General features: G+C 36.3%; 2 protein-coding genes across 2 annotated transcripts in view; one reads left to right on the top strand and one right to left on the bottom strand.

The window, feature by feature from the left end:
* Positions 1-8,432, bottom strand: part of LOC136036496 (L-lactate dehydrogenase-like) — a 102,199-nt gene extending 93,767 nt beyond the window's left edge. The window contains exon 1 of the mRNA XM_065718771.1: positions 8,351-8,432. The gene's annotated coding sequence lies outside the window, so the exon portion shown is untranslated. The remainder of the gene's footprint in view (positions 1-8,350) is intronic.
* The window catches only part of LOC136036495 (advillin-like), a gene marked incomplete in the record, with an annotated part of 128,196 nt that overhangs the window by 45,441 nt on the left and 70,473 nt on the right, over positions 1-12,282 (top strand). The window contains 1 exon segment of the mRNA XM_065718766.1: positions 5,804-6,114. Within this exon segment, the coding sequence (XP_065574838.1) occupies positions 5,804-6,114 (311 nt within the window).

Here is a 12,282-nt window from a genome sequence, read left to right on the forward strand (position 1 = left end):
GACACAACTACAATGGCGCGTAACTAATATGGCGCGTAACGACTTACGCGCGCGGGGGGCTTGGGGGGGGCGGTTGCGAAGCGCCCCCACCAACTAGGTGTATGACGACAATTAACTCATGACGACATGATGACATGACGTCACTCGACAGACATAACCCACAAACAACTTATTTTTATATATATAGATATTCACAGGTGGGACACAGGGACACAACTACAATGGCGCGTAACTAATATGGCGCGTAACGACTTACGTGCGCGGGGGGCTTGGGGGGGGGGGGTTGCGAAGCGCCCCCACCAACTAGGTGTATGACGACAATTAACTCATGACGACATGATGACATGACGTCACTCGACAGACATAACCCACAAACAACTTATTTTTATATATATAGATATAATATATAATATCTTCTATATATATAAAAATAAGTTGTCTGTCTGTCTGTCTATCTGTCGAGTGACGTCATGTCGTCATGAAGTTAGTTTGTCATGTTTGTTATGATGATGACGTCATTAAAAGTATTTAAGAAAATCGTTCAAGACAAATTTTCAATTGTAAGAAGATCGTTGACGGAAAAATGTTTAATTGTAAAATGACTGAAGAACCTACAATGGCAACAGTAAAGGAAGCTGCTCAAAGAGTCTATGCGAAAAAACTTGCGGCTGATAGAGAAAGTAAGACAAGAAAGCATGCCGAGGAATCACAAGAACAGTATGAAAACAGGCTCGCGGCTGATAGAGAAAGTAAGAAAAGAAAGCGTGCCGAGTAATCACAAGAATAGCATGAAAACAGGCTTGTGGCTGATAGAGAAAGTAAGAAAAGAAAGCGTGCCGAGGAATCACAGTTGTCCCTTATTTTTATATATATAGATAGATCTATATACATAAAAATAAGTTGTCTGTCTGTCTGTCGAGTGACGTCATTATAAGGATTGAGCTGTATGTCGTCATGAAGTTAGTTGTCGTCATGTTTGTTATGACGATGCTTAGTATACGACGTCATTATAAGTATTTAAGAAAATCGTTCAAAGACAAATTTTTAATTGTAAGAAGATCGTTGAAAGAGAAATTTCTAATTGTAAAATGACTGAAGAACCTACAATGGCAACAGCCGAGGAAGCTGCTCAAAGAGTCTATGCCAAAATCTTGCGGCTGATAGAGAAAGTAAGAAAAGAAAGCGTGCCGAGGAATCACAAGAACAGCAAGAAAACAGGCTTGCGGCTGATAAAGTAAGAAAAGAAAGCGTGCCGAGGAATCACAAGAACAGCAAGAAAACAGGCTTGCGGCTAAAGAACGCAAAACCGCGCAGTTAGATGAAAATCCACCTGGACAGCGAGAGTCAAAACATATCAAAATTGAAAATGATAGCGATGATGATTGAGTTTGGGATTTTGACTTGGATAAGGTCATCAATGCCTACCAGATTTTAGTTAAAAAAAACAAAGGTTCGGCGATATGTATTTCATAGTGACGCTGAAAAATAAAGAAGAAAAAGAAAACTGAAAAAAAAGGTGAAAAACTAAAAAAAAAACAAAAAGAAAAACCGCTCAAAGAGAAATTACAGACCGGGACACAAATGACGACCGGGACAGAGGGAATATAAATGACGACCGGGACACTCAAAGTGAAATTACAGACTGGGATACCGGGACACAAATGACGACCAGGACACAGGTATCTAAGAAAATCGTTCAAAGACAAATTTTTAATTGTAAGAAGATCGTTGAAAGAGAAATTTCTAATTGTAAAATGACTGAAGAACCTACAATGGCAACAGCCGAGGAAGCTGCTCAAAGTGTCTATGCCAACAGACTCGCGGCTGATAGAGAAAGTAAGAAAAGAAAGCGTGCCGAGGAATCACAAGAACAGCATGAAAATAGGCTTGCGGCTAAAGATCGCAAAACCGCGCAGTTAGATGAAAATCCACCTGGACAGCGAGAGTCAAAACATATCAAAACTGAAAATGATAGTGATGATGATTGGGCTTGGGATTTTGACTTGGATAAGGTCATCAATGCCTACCAGATTTTAGTTAAAAAAAACAAAGATTCGGCGATATGTATTTCATAGTGACGCTGAAAAATAAAGAAGAAAAAGAAAACTGAAAAAAGAAAAAATGTAAAAAACTAAAAAAAAACTAAAAAGAAAAAACACTCAAAGAGAAATTACAGACCGGGACACAAATGACGATCGGGACAGAGGGAATATAAATTACGACCGGGACAATCAAAGAGAAATTACAGACTGGGATACCGGGACACAAATGACGACCGGGACACAGGGAATATAAATGACGACCAGGACACAACTACAACAGGGACGCCGGGGGCACAAGGGGATATATAAATGACGATGGGGACACAGGGAATGTTCGCTTAGCAATCACCATCAACAAAGCTCAAGCGCAATCGTTAGAAAAATACGGTATAGATCTGAATACGGATTGTTTTCCCATGGACAATTATTATGTTGTATGTTCAAGAGTTGGTAAACCTGACAATCTATTTATATGGACAGACAATGTAACAGCAAAGAATGTTGTATATTCGCAAATTTTACGTAGTTAAAAATATATATATATCCATCTATATTCGCAGGTGGGACACAGGGACACAACTACAATGGCGCATAACTAATATGGCGCGTAACGACTTACGCGCGGGGGGGGGGGGCTTGGGGGTAGCGCGAAGCGCCCCCACCAACTAGGTGTTGGTGTGGCGCGAAGCACCACCCCAACAGCTAGTATATAATATATATAAAAATAAGTTGTTTGTCTGTCTGTCGACTGACGTCATGTTTGTCCGCATATAACGTCTGAATTATTTCATCATATACCATTTCAAAAACGAATGTATTCAACCCGAAGTAGCTGAGTTGGTAAAGTGGTAAGTTTCAGGTTCTAGGTTCGAGAGGTTCCAGGTTCGAATCCTGGCTTTAGCATTAATACAAAAGAAGAAAAAAACTAAAAAAGGCAAAAACTACAAAAAAAACTAAAAAGAAAATACTAATAAAACTAAAAATACTAAAAAACTAAAAAAGGTAAAAAACTAAAAAAGAAAAAAACTAATTAAAGGGTAAAAACTACAAAAAAAAACTAAAAAGAAAAAAAACTAAAAACCAATAAAAAAACTAAAAAAACTAAAAAACTAAAAACTAAAAAAAAAGAAAAAAGGAAAAAAACTGAAAAATAAAGGAGAAAAAGAAAACTAAAAAAATAAAAATAAAAAAAACTAAAAAAGGTAAAAACTACAAAAAAAATAAAAAGAAAAAAGAAAAAAAACTAAAAAAGCTAAAAAAAAGGTAAAAACAAAAAAAATAAAAAGGAAAAAAGGAAAAAAAAACAAAAAATTTATTTCATCATATACCAGTTCAAAAACGAATGTATATACAGACCGGGACACCGGGATACAAATGACGACCAGGACACCGGGACACAGGGAATATAAATTACGACCGGGACAATCAAAGAGAAATTACAGACTGGGACACCGGGAAACAGGGAATATAATTTTTTATATATATCTATCTTCTATATAGATATCATTATAAGGATTGAGCTGTATGTCGTCATGAAGTTGTTTGTCGACTGATGTCATGTTGCACAGACAATGGGACATCGAAGAATGTTGTATATTCGGAAGTTTTACGTAGTTAAAAACATATATATATATATATATATATATATATATATATATATATATATATATATATATATATATATATATATATATATATATATATATATATATATATATATATATATATATATATATATATATATATACATATATATATATATATCTATATTCACAGGTGGGACACAGGGACACAACTACAATGGCGCGTAACAACTTACGCGCGCGGGGGGGCTTGGGTGGGTGCCCCCACCAACTAGGTGTTGGTGGCTAGTAACAGCTAGTATATATATATATATATATATATATATATATATATATATATATATGCTTTAGCTGAACGTCTTTCTAACTTCTCCTGCCCTTTTATTCCTTATGTGTAGATCTCTGTCACTATTAATGGTAAAGCTCTTGCTCAATAAGCAGGAGAGACAATAGAATGGAAATGATTATTTTTTTCAGATTCGGCAATAAATTAAGATAAGGGGACCTATATAATAATTTGATTTTATGGTAATTCTTAGTAAAATGATCCAATTGTCAAAATAATTCTGTCCAAATAAAAAAAAAATAAAAAAAAATATAAAATAATGATAACAGATAAAGAGAAGTAGTACTGAATAATAATTAGTTTATGATAAAAAAAATGATCACTATACAAGGAAAAATCTAAGATAAAAAGAACTCATAGGTAAATCCTTAAGAGCTGAAATCGGTGTCCCCATAAAGTAATCAAAATTAGGGGAAAAGTGTATTTTTAAGGCGACCATTTTTAAGTTATTGTCATTAAGGGGTGGGGCAATCCCTTGTACTCCTTTTGTGTTGGGAAGGACTCTATACTTGTGCTTGAGTTTATAAATATACAGTATACTCTATTCTATAGAATATATAATCTGCCATCATCATCGTCAGAATTTTAAAATCTATTTAGGAGAAAAAATTTCAGTGACTTTTGTGTTCTACAACTTTTGTAATGAGATAGTTCTTCTGCTAACTTCTTAAGATTCTATTATTAAATTACTCAAAAGGAAGGTTTCCATGAGTTTAAACTAAATTTGGAATATGAGTATGAATATGAGTTAAAATAAAATAGAAGAAAAATTTAGAATAAATAGTTATAAATCATATAGGGAATACTAAATATCAGTCATTAAATAATTAACAACTAACAATCACTTTCAGAAGTGATTTTCTTCAGTATTTTCACATTTTCTTCAGTATTTCAAAGATGATAGTAAAGCCAAGTTAGTACAACTGTCGTGAATCAGCTGAAACATCAATCAGGAAAGTCTCCTAAAGATCCCTTGCTTACTTCTTCCGACTCCTAGTGACATATAAGGTTTGAATAGTTGATCTTCACATAGGGAGATCCTTAGCCGAAGACAACAGCTACTTGAGGGCTGGTCGTTGAACTTCTTGCCTTAACTTCAAGGGAACGATCAATCTTGGTCTGATGTCTTCCAATGTTCCGATCAGAACCCAATGTCATAGGAAGGTTGTCCTTGTCTCATTTGGGTTGTGGGATTCCAGTATGACCATCTATCAATTGCGACTTCTTCAGTAATTTAACATTGCTTAGTGAGAGACCTATTCTGGGTGTTAGGTACTCTATCTACCCTACTACCCCCAAGCATTCTTCGCCCGCAATTGCTCTCAAATCCAGGCAACCTTTCTCTACAGCTTTAGATAAACACCAGGATTCGTAACCATATGTCAATATAAGGTTATATTTCTATTGAACAATCATAGCTTTAGCTTCGGAGAACAAATGCTACGCCTCCAAACATTAGTTAACGCAGGGAACGCTGCACCTGCGTAAAAACTTCGAAATTTCAGAGAGCATTGGCTACATCTCCAAACATTAGTTTACGCAGGGAACGCTGTACCTGCGTATTAACTTCGAAGCTTCAGAGAGTACTTTGCTATATCTCCAAACGCAGGTATTTGTATATTTATTATATAATTAGTTATTATATAATTAGTTAACGCAGAGAATGTGATTTTTTGTGATTTAACTCGTTATTTTAAGATATTAAGGAAAATTTGCCTTGAGAGTGTTTTTTTTTACCTTTAATTTTTCTGATATTTTTCCTAAAATTTGTTAATATCTGAGCTCTACAGAGAAAGATTGTTCGTCAAAACTTTTACCTTACTTTTTTACAGGACATGGCTCTTGTGCCATACCCTAAAGAAGAGTACGGGAAATTTTACAACGGTGACTCCTACCTTCTATACAGTGCGTCCGAAAGAGGTCAACAGGCTGGCCCAAATGTTGCCTTCAAAGAGGCAAAAGGAGCTCTTGAACAATTTGTTCATTTTTGGCTTGGCTCAGAAACATCCCAAGATGAGGCCGGTGTTGCCGCCATCAAAGCTGTGGAGTTAGATGACTTTTTGGGTGGATCACCAGTACAGATGAGGGAAACTGAGGGCAATGAATCAGCCCGGTTCATGGGCTATTTTAGAGAGTCTTTGAGGTAGGTAAAAAATGGCGCAATTAAGTTTTTCACCAATAAGTATGGGCTACTTATAAGATTAGAAACTTGTGTTAGTTTTGAAAAGAATAGTCACCACTATCATCTAGCGTTTGGTGACTTTGTTTTGCCCGATCTACTGTATACTTGTCTTTTCGGATACTTTCAAATGCAGGAGAGGGTAGAAAAGTAGAATTATGTCCTCAGTAGCCCTACCATTAAGTTAACAAACCTGCTTATCCTACCAGTTTTTACCACACTAACCTAGGCTTATTCTGTGCAGATTGGATTTTAACTTAAGATTATTCATAATTAAAGTTAATAACTCTAATTAATCTTGTCAAATATCCAATTTCTTTTGAAATGTTTTGCTTTTTAGTGAAGGCGCTACTCATAACGGCGCTAGAAAATCTGTCTCTTATAACTTCCTAATTCTCTTTGGGTTTCACTTGCAAAGGCGGTAATTTATCAGACATGTTAGATTAAATTCTGAAAGTGTAATCACTGAAAATACTGTTCCGCCTACCCGGATCGTTTGGAAAGCTATTTTAAAAGGCTAAGATTTTAGGTGAAAAGTGATAACATTAGCAACCAGTTCTAGCCAAACAAAATCGGCACGAAGGCAAATTTGCATACAAAGCATGTTTTATTGCGAAAATAGTTAAAGGCTATTTTTAAAATAGCTAAGTATTTATTGTAAAATAGTTAATAAAAATAGTTAAATGTTTTTGTTTAGTGAAGTTTCTTCGTAAAAATTTACTAAGCTTGTTTGGGTAACTTTTCCTATGCAAACGGGGATTTTCCATTAATTTGTCTCCGTCGCCCCCCTCCCTCAGCTAAGTGGCTGGGGTAAACTTTTACATATTTCAGGCTACTCTGAATGGACATGGCCTGAAAAATTTCATCCTGAAAAATTTTTCAATCTCTTTCAAGTTTTGTAATTTACGCCAATATTAAACAAACAAAACTGAATTAATATATAAGATGCTGAAGATCTTTAACGATACGGGAAAATATAAAAATAGATTTAAAATTAATTTGGTTTTTAAAATATAGTTTCAGCTTACTGATGTGTTTTTCTGGAAGGGAAAATTTTGCACTAAAGCACATTAAAAAGATTTCTTGCTGGCTATCCTAATATGATAATGGGTATAAAAAAAAACTGAGTTAAGGTTCAGGCTACAAAGGTGAAAAGCACCAATTTGTTACCCCTCCCCCCTCCTGAGTGTTGCATTTTGAAATAGGACTTATCCTGTCTTTTTTTCATCTGTAGAAGACTTTTTGGTAGCCTTCCTTTGTAGTTTTAAGGTACCTATTAATATTGTCCTCAATCCTCTCAGAAGCTGCTTGCTTTTGAGTGTTTGGGGAGGTAACACCCGTCTTCCAAAACAGAGGAGAGTCAGCTGTCGGCGACAAGGGTCAATTGATCCCCAGAACTAGTATTAGTAAGAGACTTTCTATCTCCCTGTATTGCTTCTCAAGGGATCTTTGGTTGCGCCATGGTTGGCCCTTTATATTTCCAAGAGATTCAAGTCCCAAGACTTTGAATTGGCAGCCATTATTGGGTTCAATCAATCTAACCACCGCAGCGTATTCCACAAAATACTGTGCCTCATGCTTAGACACTATAAAGGGTGACCAATGGTTGGATGATAACTAGAATTAGCAGTAATAGGCCTCTATTTGTGCCTGCTAGTCTCAGGGGCACCGTGTAAAGGCTATTACCACCACATTCTGGTGGGTGTCTTAGTTAGTCTACGGGAACAATCAACGGCTAGTTACCTTCATGGGATTGATTCCCACCTACCGTCGTTCTTTAAAAGTATTTTTCCTTTTACTTATGCTAGTATTTGTGGATGTCATTCATGAGCATCATAGATGTCGAGTATAGAGAAGACTGGTAGACAGGAGTCATTTCCTAAAGATTTATCAAGGGTTCACGTGTTTGCTGTGCTGTGTCCAATCGGTCACATTCAAGCATCTTAATTAACTTCAACCTCAATATGTTCTTTACAGGCACTTAAAAAAAAATTATCATACCTTACCTCGAGACTGGCTACGGTGATTGTACTCGCTAGACTGGCATGGTAATCACATCTTTTACTGTGCATGCCATGAGCACCGACATAGTCATACTTCTGTACTGGCTGTCGTCGTTATACTGGACTGGCTAGGCTTTGATATGATGATCAAATCTGTTATTTCACATACTATGCATAACAAAATTATCATACATTACCTATGGACTGGCTATGGTGATTATACTGGACGGGACCGGACTAGACCGGACCGGCCGGGCTGAATATCATTACATCTTTTACTTCATCATACCTCTAAACTGTCTTATGTGTTTATACCGGTGTGCCCAACTGGAAAAAAAAATACATCTAACTTCACAGGTTATGTACACTATTGACAAGCCTTCCCCCTAAACTGGCTATTGCGATTACAGTGAACTTACTGGGCTGAACATGATTCCCTCTTTTGCTTCGTTGCTATGCACAAAAAAGCTTATCAGGCCTTTGGACTGGCTGAGGCAATAATACGGGACTGACTGAACTGACTATGGTGATATTATAAATCACTTAGCATGCTATACTAGCAAAACTATCCCACCTTACCTTTGGACTGGCAGTTGTGATTGTACCTTACAAATTCCAAATGTGAGGAGCCATAAAACACAGGATTAATGGACTTGTTCATTGCTTCTTATTAATATTTTTTTCTGAAAATTCACAGTTTTTTTTCCTTATCTCGAAAATCATAAATTTTTGGACTCGTTATAAAATTGGACCCAACTACATACATTCATTCTTTCTTGTCGGAATCAGGCTTAGGCAACTTTTTTTTAAAGAATTTGATATGCACATTTTACTGACACTTGTGCAGTAATTTATTTCGACGAATTTATGAAATTTAAAATTAGGGGAAGGGGAGGGTTGAAAGACCACCTAAAGTAAGTGAGTTGTATGGAATGTATAAAACAAGTAAAGAAAAAGCTTAGGGTAGGATAGGGAGAGGTATGGGTAGTAGCCCCCTACCCAGTATGGTTGCCTGTATGCTACAGGCTACAGGGTAAGCCAGATGTAATGCTTAATTTGTTTATTAATTATTACTGAGAAAACTCCAGCAATGTAACAGTTTCGTTGAAATGAAATGACTTGTGATAGTAAGATCCTCGGTGAATGAAAGCCAATCAATTCCAAAGGTGGGAATGCATTTTTCAGCGCAATCCCAAGCCGTAGTCCCACAAACCCGAAAAGGAAGTATTAGTGCCTCCTAGAACAACACCGAGGTCTGTCAGCAGCACTTCTTCAACCCAAAAGGATGGAATACAGCACTTGTCATTCTTACTGGTAGCACTTGCACAAACCTAATAAGGGTAGGTGTTCTGTTTTTCAGCACAACCCTGAGCCCTACCAGCATCTTTTCAACAATCCTAAAAGGGGGGTATTTATTCTTTTCAATACAGTGTCAAGCTCTATTAGCATAATCTCTACAAACCAACATGGTTGGTGATATTGCATTTAAGCATAACATCAAGGCCAATCAGCAGCACTTCTGAGAACCCAAATGAGCAGTATTTACTCATTTTCAGCATATTCCTGAGCCCTAATAGCTGCACTCTTATAAATCTGCAAAGGTTGTAAAGGATTTATTTGTTTTCAGCAGAGCATCAAGTCCTGCGAGGAGCTCTTCAGGAATTGTAAAACTGCGTTATTAGCCTTTCTTAGAAGTAGTCTTTTCGAAACAACTTGATTTTGATAGCACAGTAATTAACATATTTGAAATGCTGTATTTTTTCCCGTGCATTGCTAAGCATTTTTTTAAGCCCAAGAGGTTGGTGTTAATACCACATTACTCAGGGTGTCCTATCCAATGTACATCAATTTCACCCTGACACTGTCATGCCCATTAATCTTGGTTAATCATGGAGCTAATTAGTTAAACGCAAATTGTTGGGTTACTCACGATAAAAGGTGCACATTCTTGCTGTTCTGACTATAATGATTATTGTAGGGATGCAAGTTTTTGTTATAAATACATTTCATTTGTGCACAGGGCCGTATCCAGGATTTTGTCCGGAATCGGGGGGGGGGAGCAAAAAATCCGGAGAGATGGTTGTAAAAAAAAATCAGTGATTATAAATGTTTTTGTGTAAAAAAATTTGTTTGCATGCTTTTTGTAATTTTGTACAGGTCGAAATTTTTATCTTTTGAAGGGGGAGGGGTTCAAACAGTGTATAAGTCGGCCCCTTTAGATAGGGCCTTGCTTTGTACACGATATCAAATACATCAGATGCATGACAAAAAAAAATTGTATTCATTCAGTTGTACTTTTTAAGACCTTATTTTCAATCCATTCTTCTTCAATCTATAGAATAAATGTTCGGCTAATATTCTTTTAAAATTGCTGGCTAAACAAACATATTTGACTAAAGTTTAGGCAGAAATATTCGGCTAAAAAGAAAATTACTTCAACAGCCTAATTAATTTTCGGTAAAGTGCAAATGCCACCCAAGATTTTTTTGACAGGGTGATTAATGGCAGTACTACCCTTTTCGTGGCAGTTTATGTTCTTTAAAAGCTTGGCCTCATCTGTGATCGTAGTTAATGCCGTTTTAAATGTTATTCCATTATTAGTAGTGATTAAATAAAAAAAATTACAAGTTTTGCAACTAAAAGTAAGGAGCAACATTAAAACTCAAAATGAATAGAAATTATTCTGTATCTGAAGGGGTTGCGCCTCTGCTTAATACCTTACTCTTTACTTTAACGTGTTTAGCATTTTAAAAAAGCTTCCTATTCTAATTAAATGACTCATGTGTTTCAGTAGCCGTTCTTAAGAAATTGGGACAAATAATCTATCTTTAGCGTAAAGAGCAAGGTATTGAGGAGAGGGGCAACCCCTGCACGTAAGGAATAATTTCTGTTCGTTTTGACTTTTGATGTTGCTCCTTACCTTTAGTTAAAAAAAATTACTTTTGGTGGAAATTTTCTCCTGCGTAAAATACCCCCCCCCCCGTAAAATTCCCTCCTGATAATTCCATCCTTGTTGGCAATCCCGTAAAATTTGTTGCGGACGGTTGAGCCTGAAAAATTCTCCTTAGTGTGCTTTCGTTTGAAAAAGACTTTCTAATCGTTTTGAGATTTCTAATCGTTTTTTTGATCAATTCGGAAATCTCCCCTTTTCGTTTTTGAATTTCCGCCTCGAAATTGAAACACGTTGAAAATAGTCCCTGGATAATTCCCCTACAATATTTCCACATGCAAAATTGAGTTGACAAAGAGAAAATGAGACAACTAAAAAGGAATTTCGTATCGGGATTCTGTCAAACATCCCCAGTATAAAATTTTAGCTGGAAAATTCACCGCGGAAACTTCCCTCCCCACAGAAAGTTCCCCCAATGGAAATCCACCTCAAACACAAAAAGCCCCCCCCCCCAAATGTCTGTATAATTCCCAATAACAAATTGTATAGCCTATGTAGACTATGGGCAAATTTATAACTTACAGACCTCTCCCCACAGACACTGGGGGGGGGTTATTTTACCCCCAAAGACATAGTTATTGGATTATTCAACTATGCTGAATGAAATGATTATCTTAAATTTTGATAAGATAATTTTGGGGAAAAGGGGGCGTGGGAGGGGGCTAGTTGCCCTCCAATCTTTTTGACCACTTAAAAACAACCCTAAAAATCTTTCTCTCCTTTCGAATGCTTCCTCTCTTGGTCTTCTAGGACTATTGTTTAGATGCGATCACTTCTGGAAAAAAAACAAATAAACATGCACACGTGATCTTTCTTCTCAGTGGGGTTCTCTGATATGCTGAATCCGATGGTGTGATTTTTTTTAAGATTCATAGACTTTAAGGGGACGTTCCTATTTTAAAATCTGGAAAATTTTCTCAGGCTCTTGACTTTTGATGGATGTAATTGAACTTAACGAATTTTATATATTTGGAATCAACATAGTAAGCTGATTCTTTTGCTGTATCTACTGGTATCAAAATCTCGTTTTTTAGACTTTCGGTCACTATTGATCCGAGTCGCTCAGAGTTACCACGAACTGTTTGATTTTCCCTTTATATATTTTAGATTTGATTTCATAAGCTGGATCTTAATTGATTTGACTGTTTAGTCCGCTCTTTATTTTTAGTGCAAAAACTT

This window comes from Artemia franciscana, chromosome 15, assembly GCF_032884065.1.
Source record: "Artemia franciscana chromosome 15, ASM3288406v1, whole genome shotgun sequence".
Lineage (NCBI taxonomy): Eukaryota > Metazoa > Arthropoda > Branchiopoda > Anostraca > Artemiidae > Artemia > Artemia franciscana.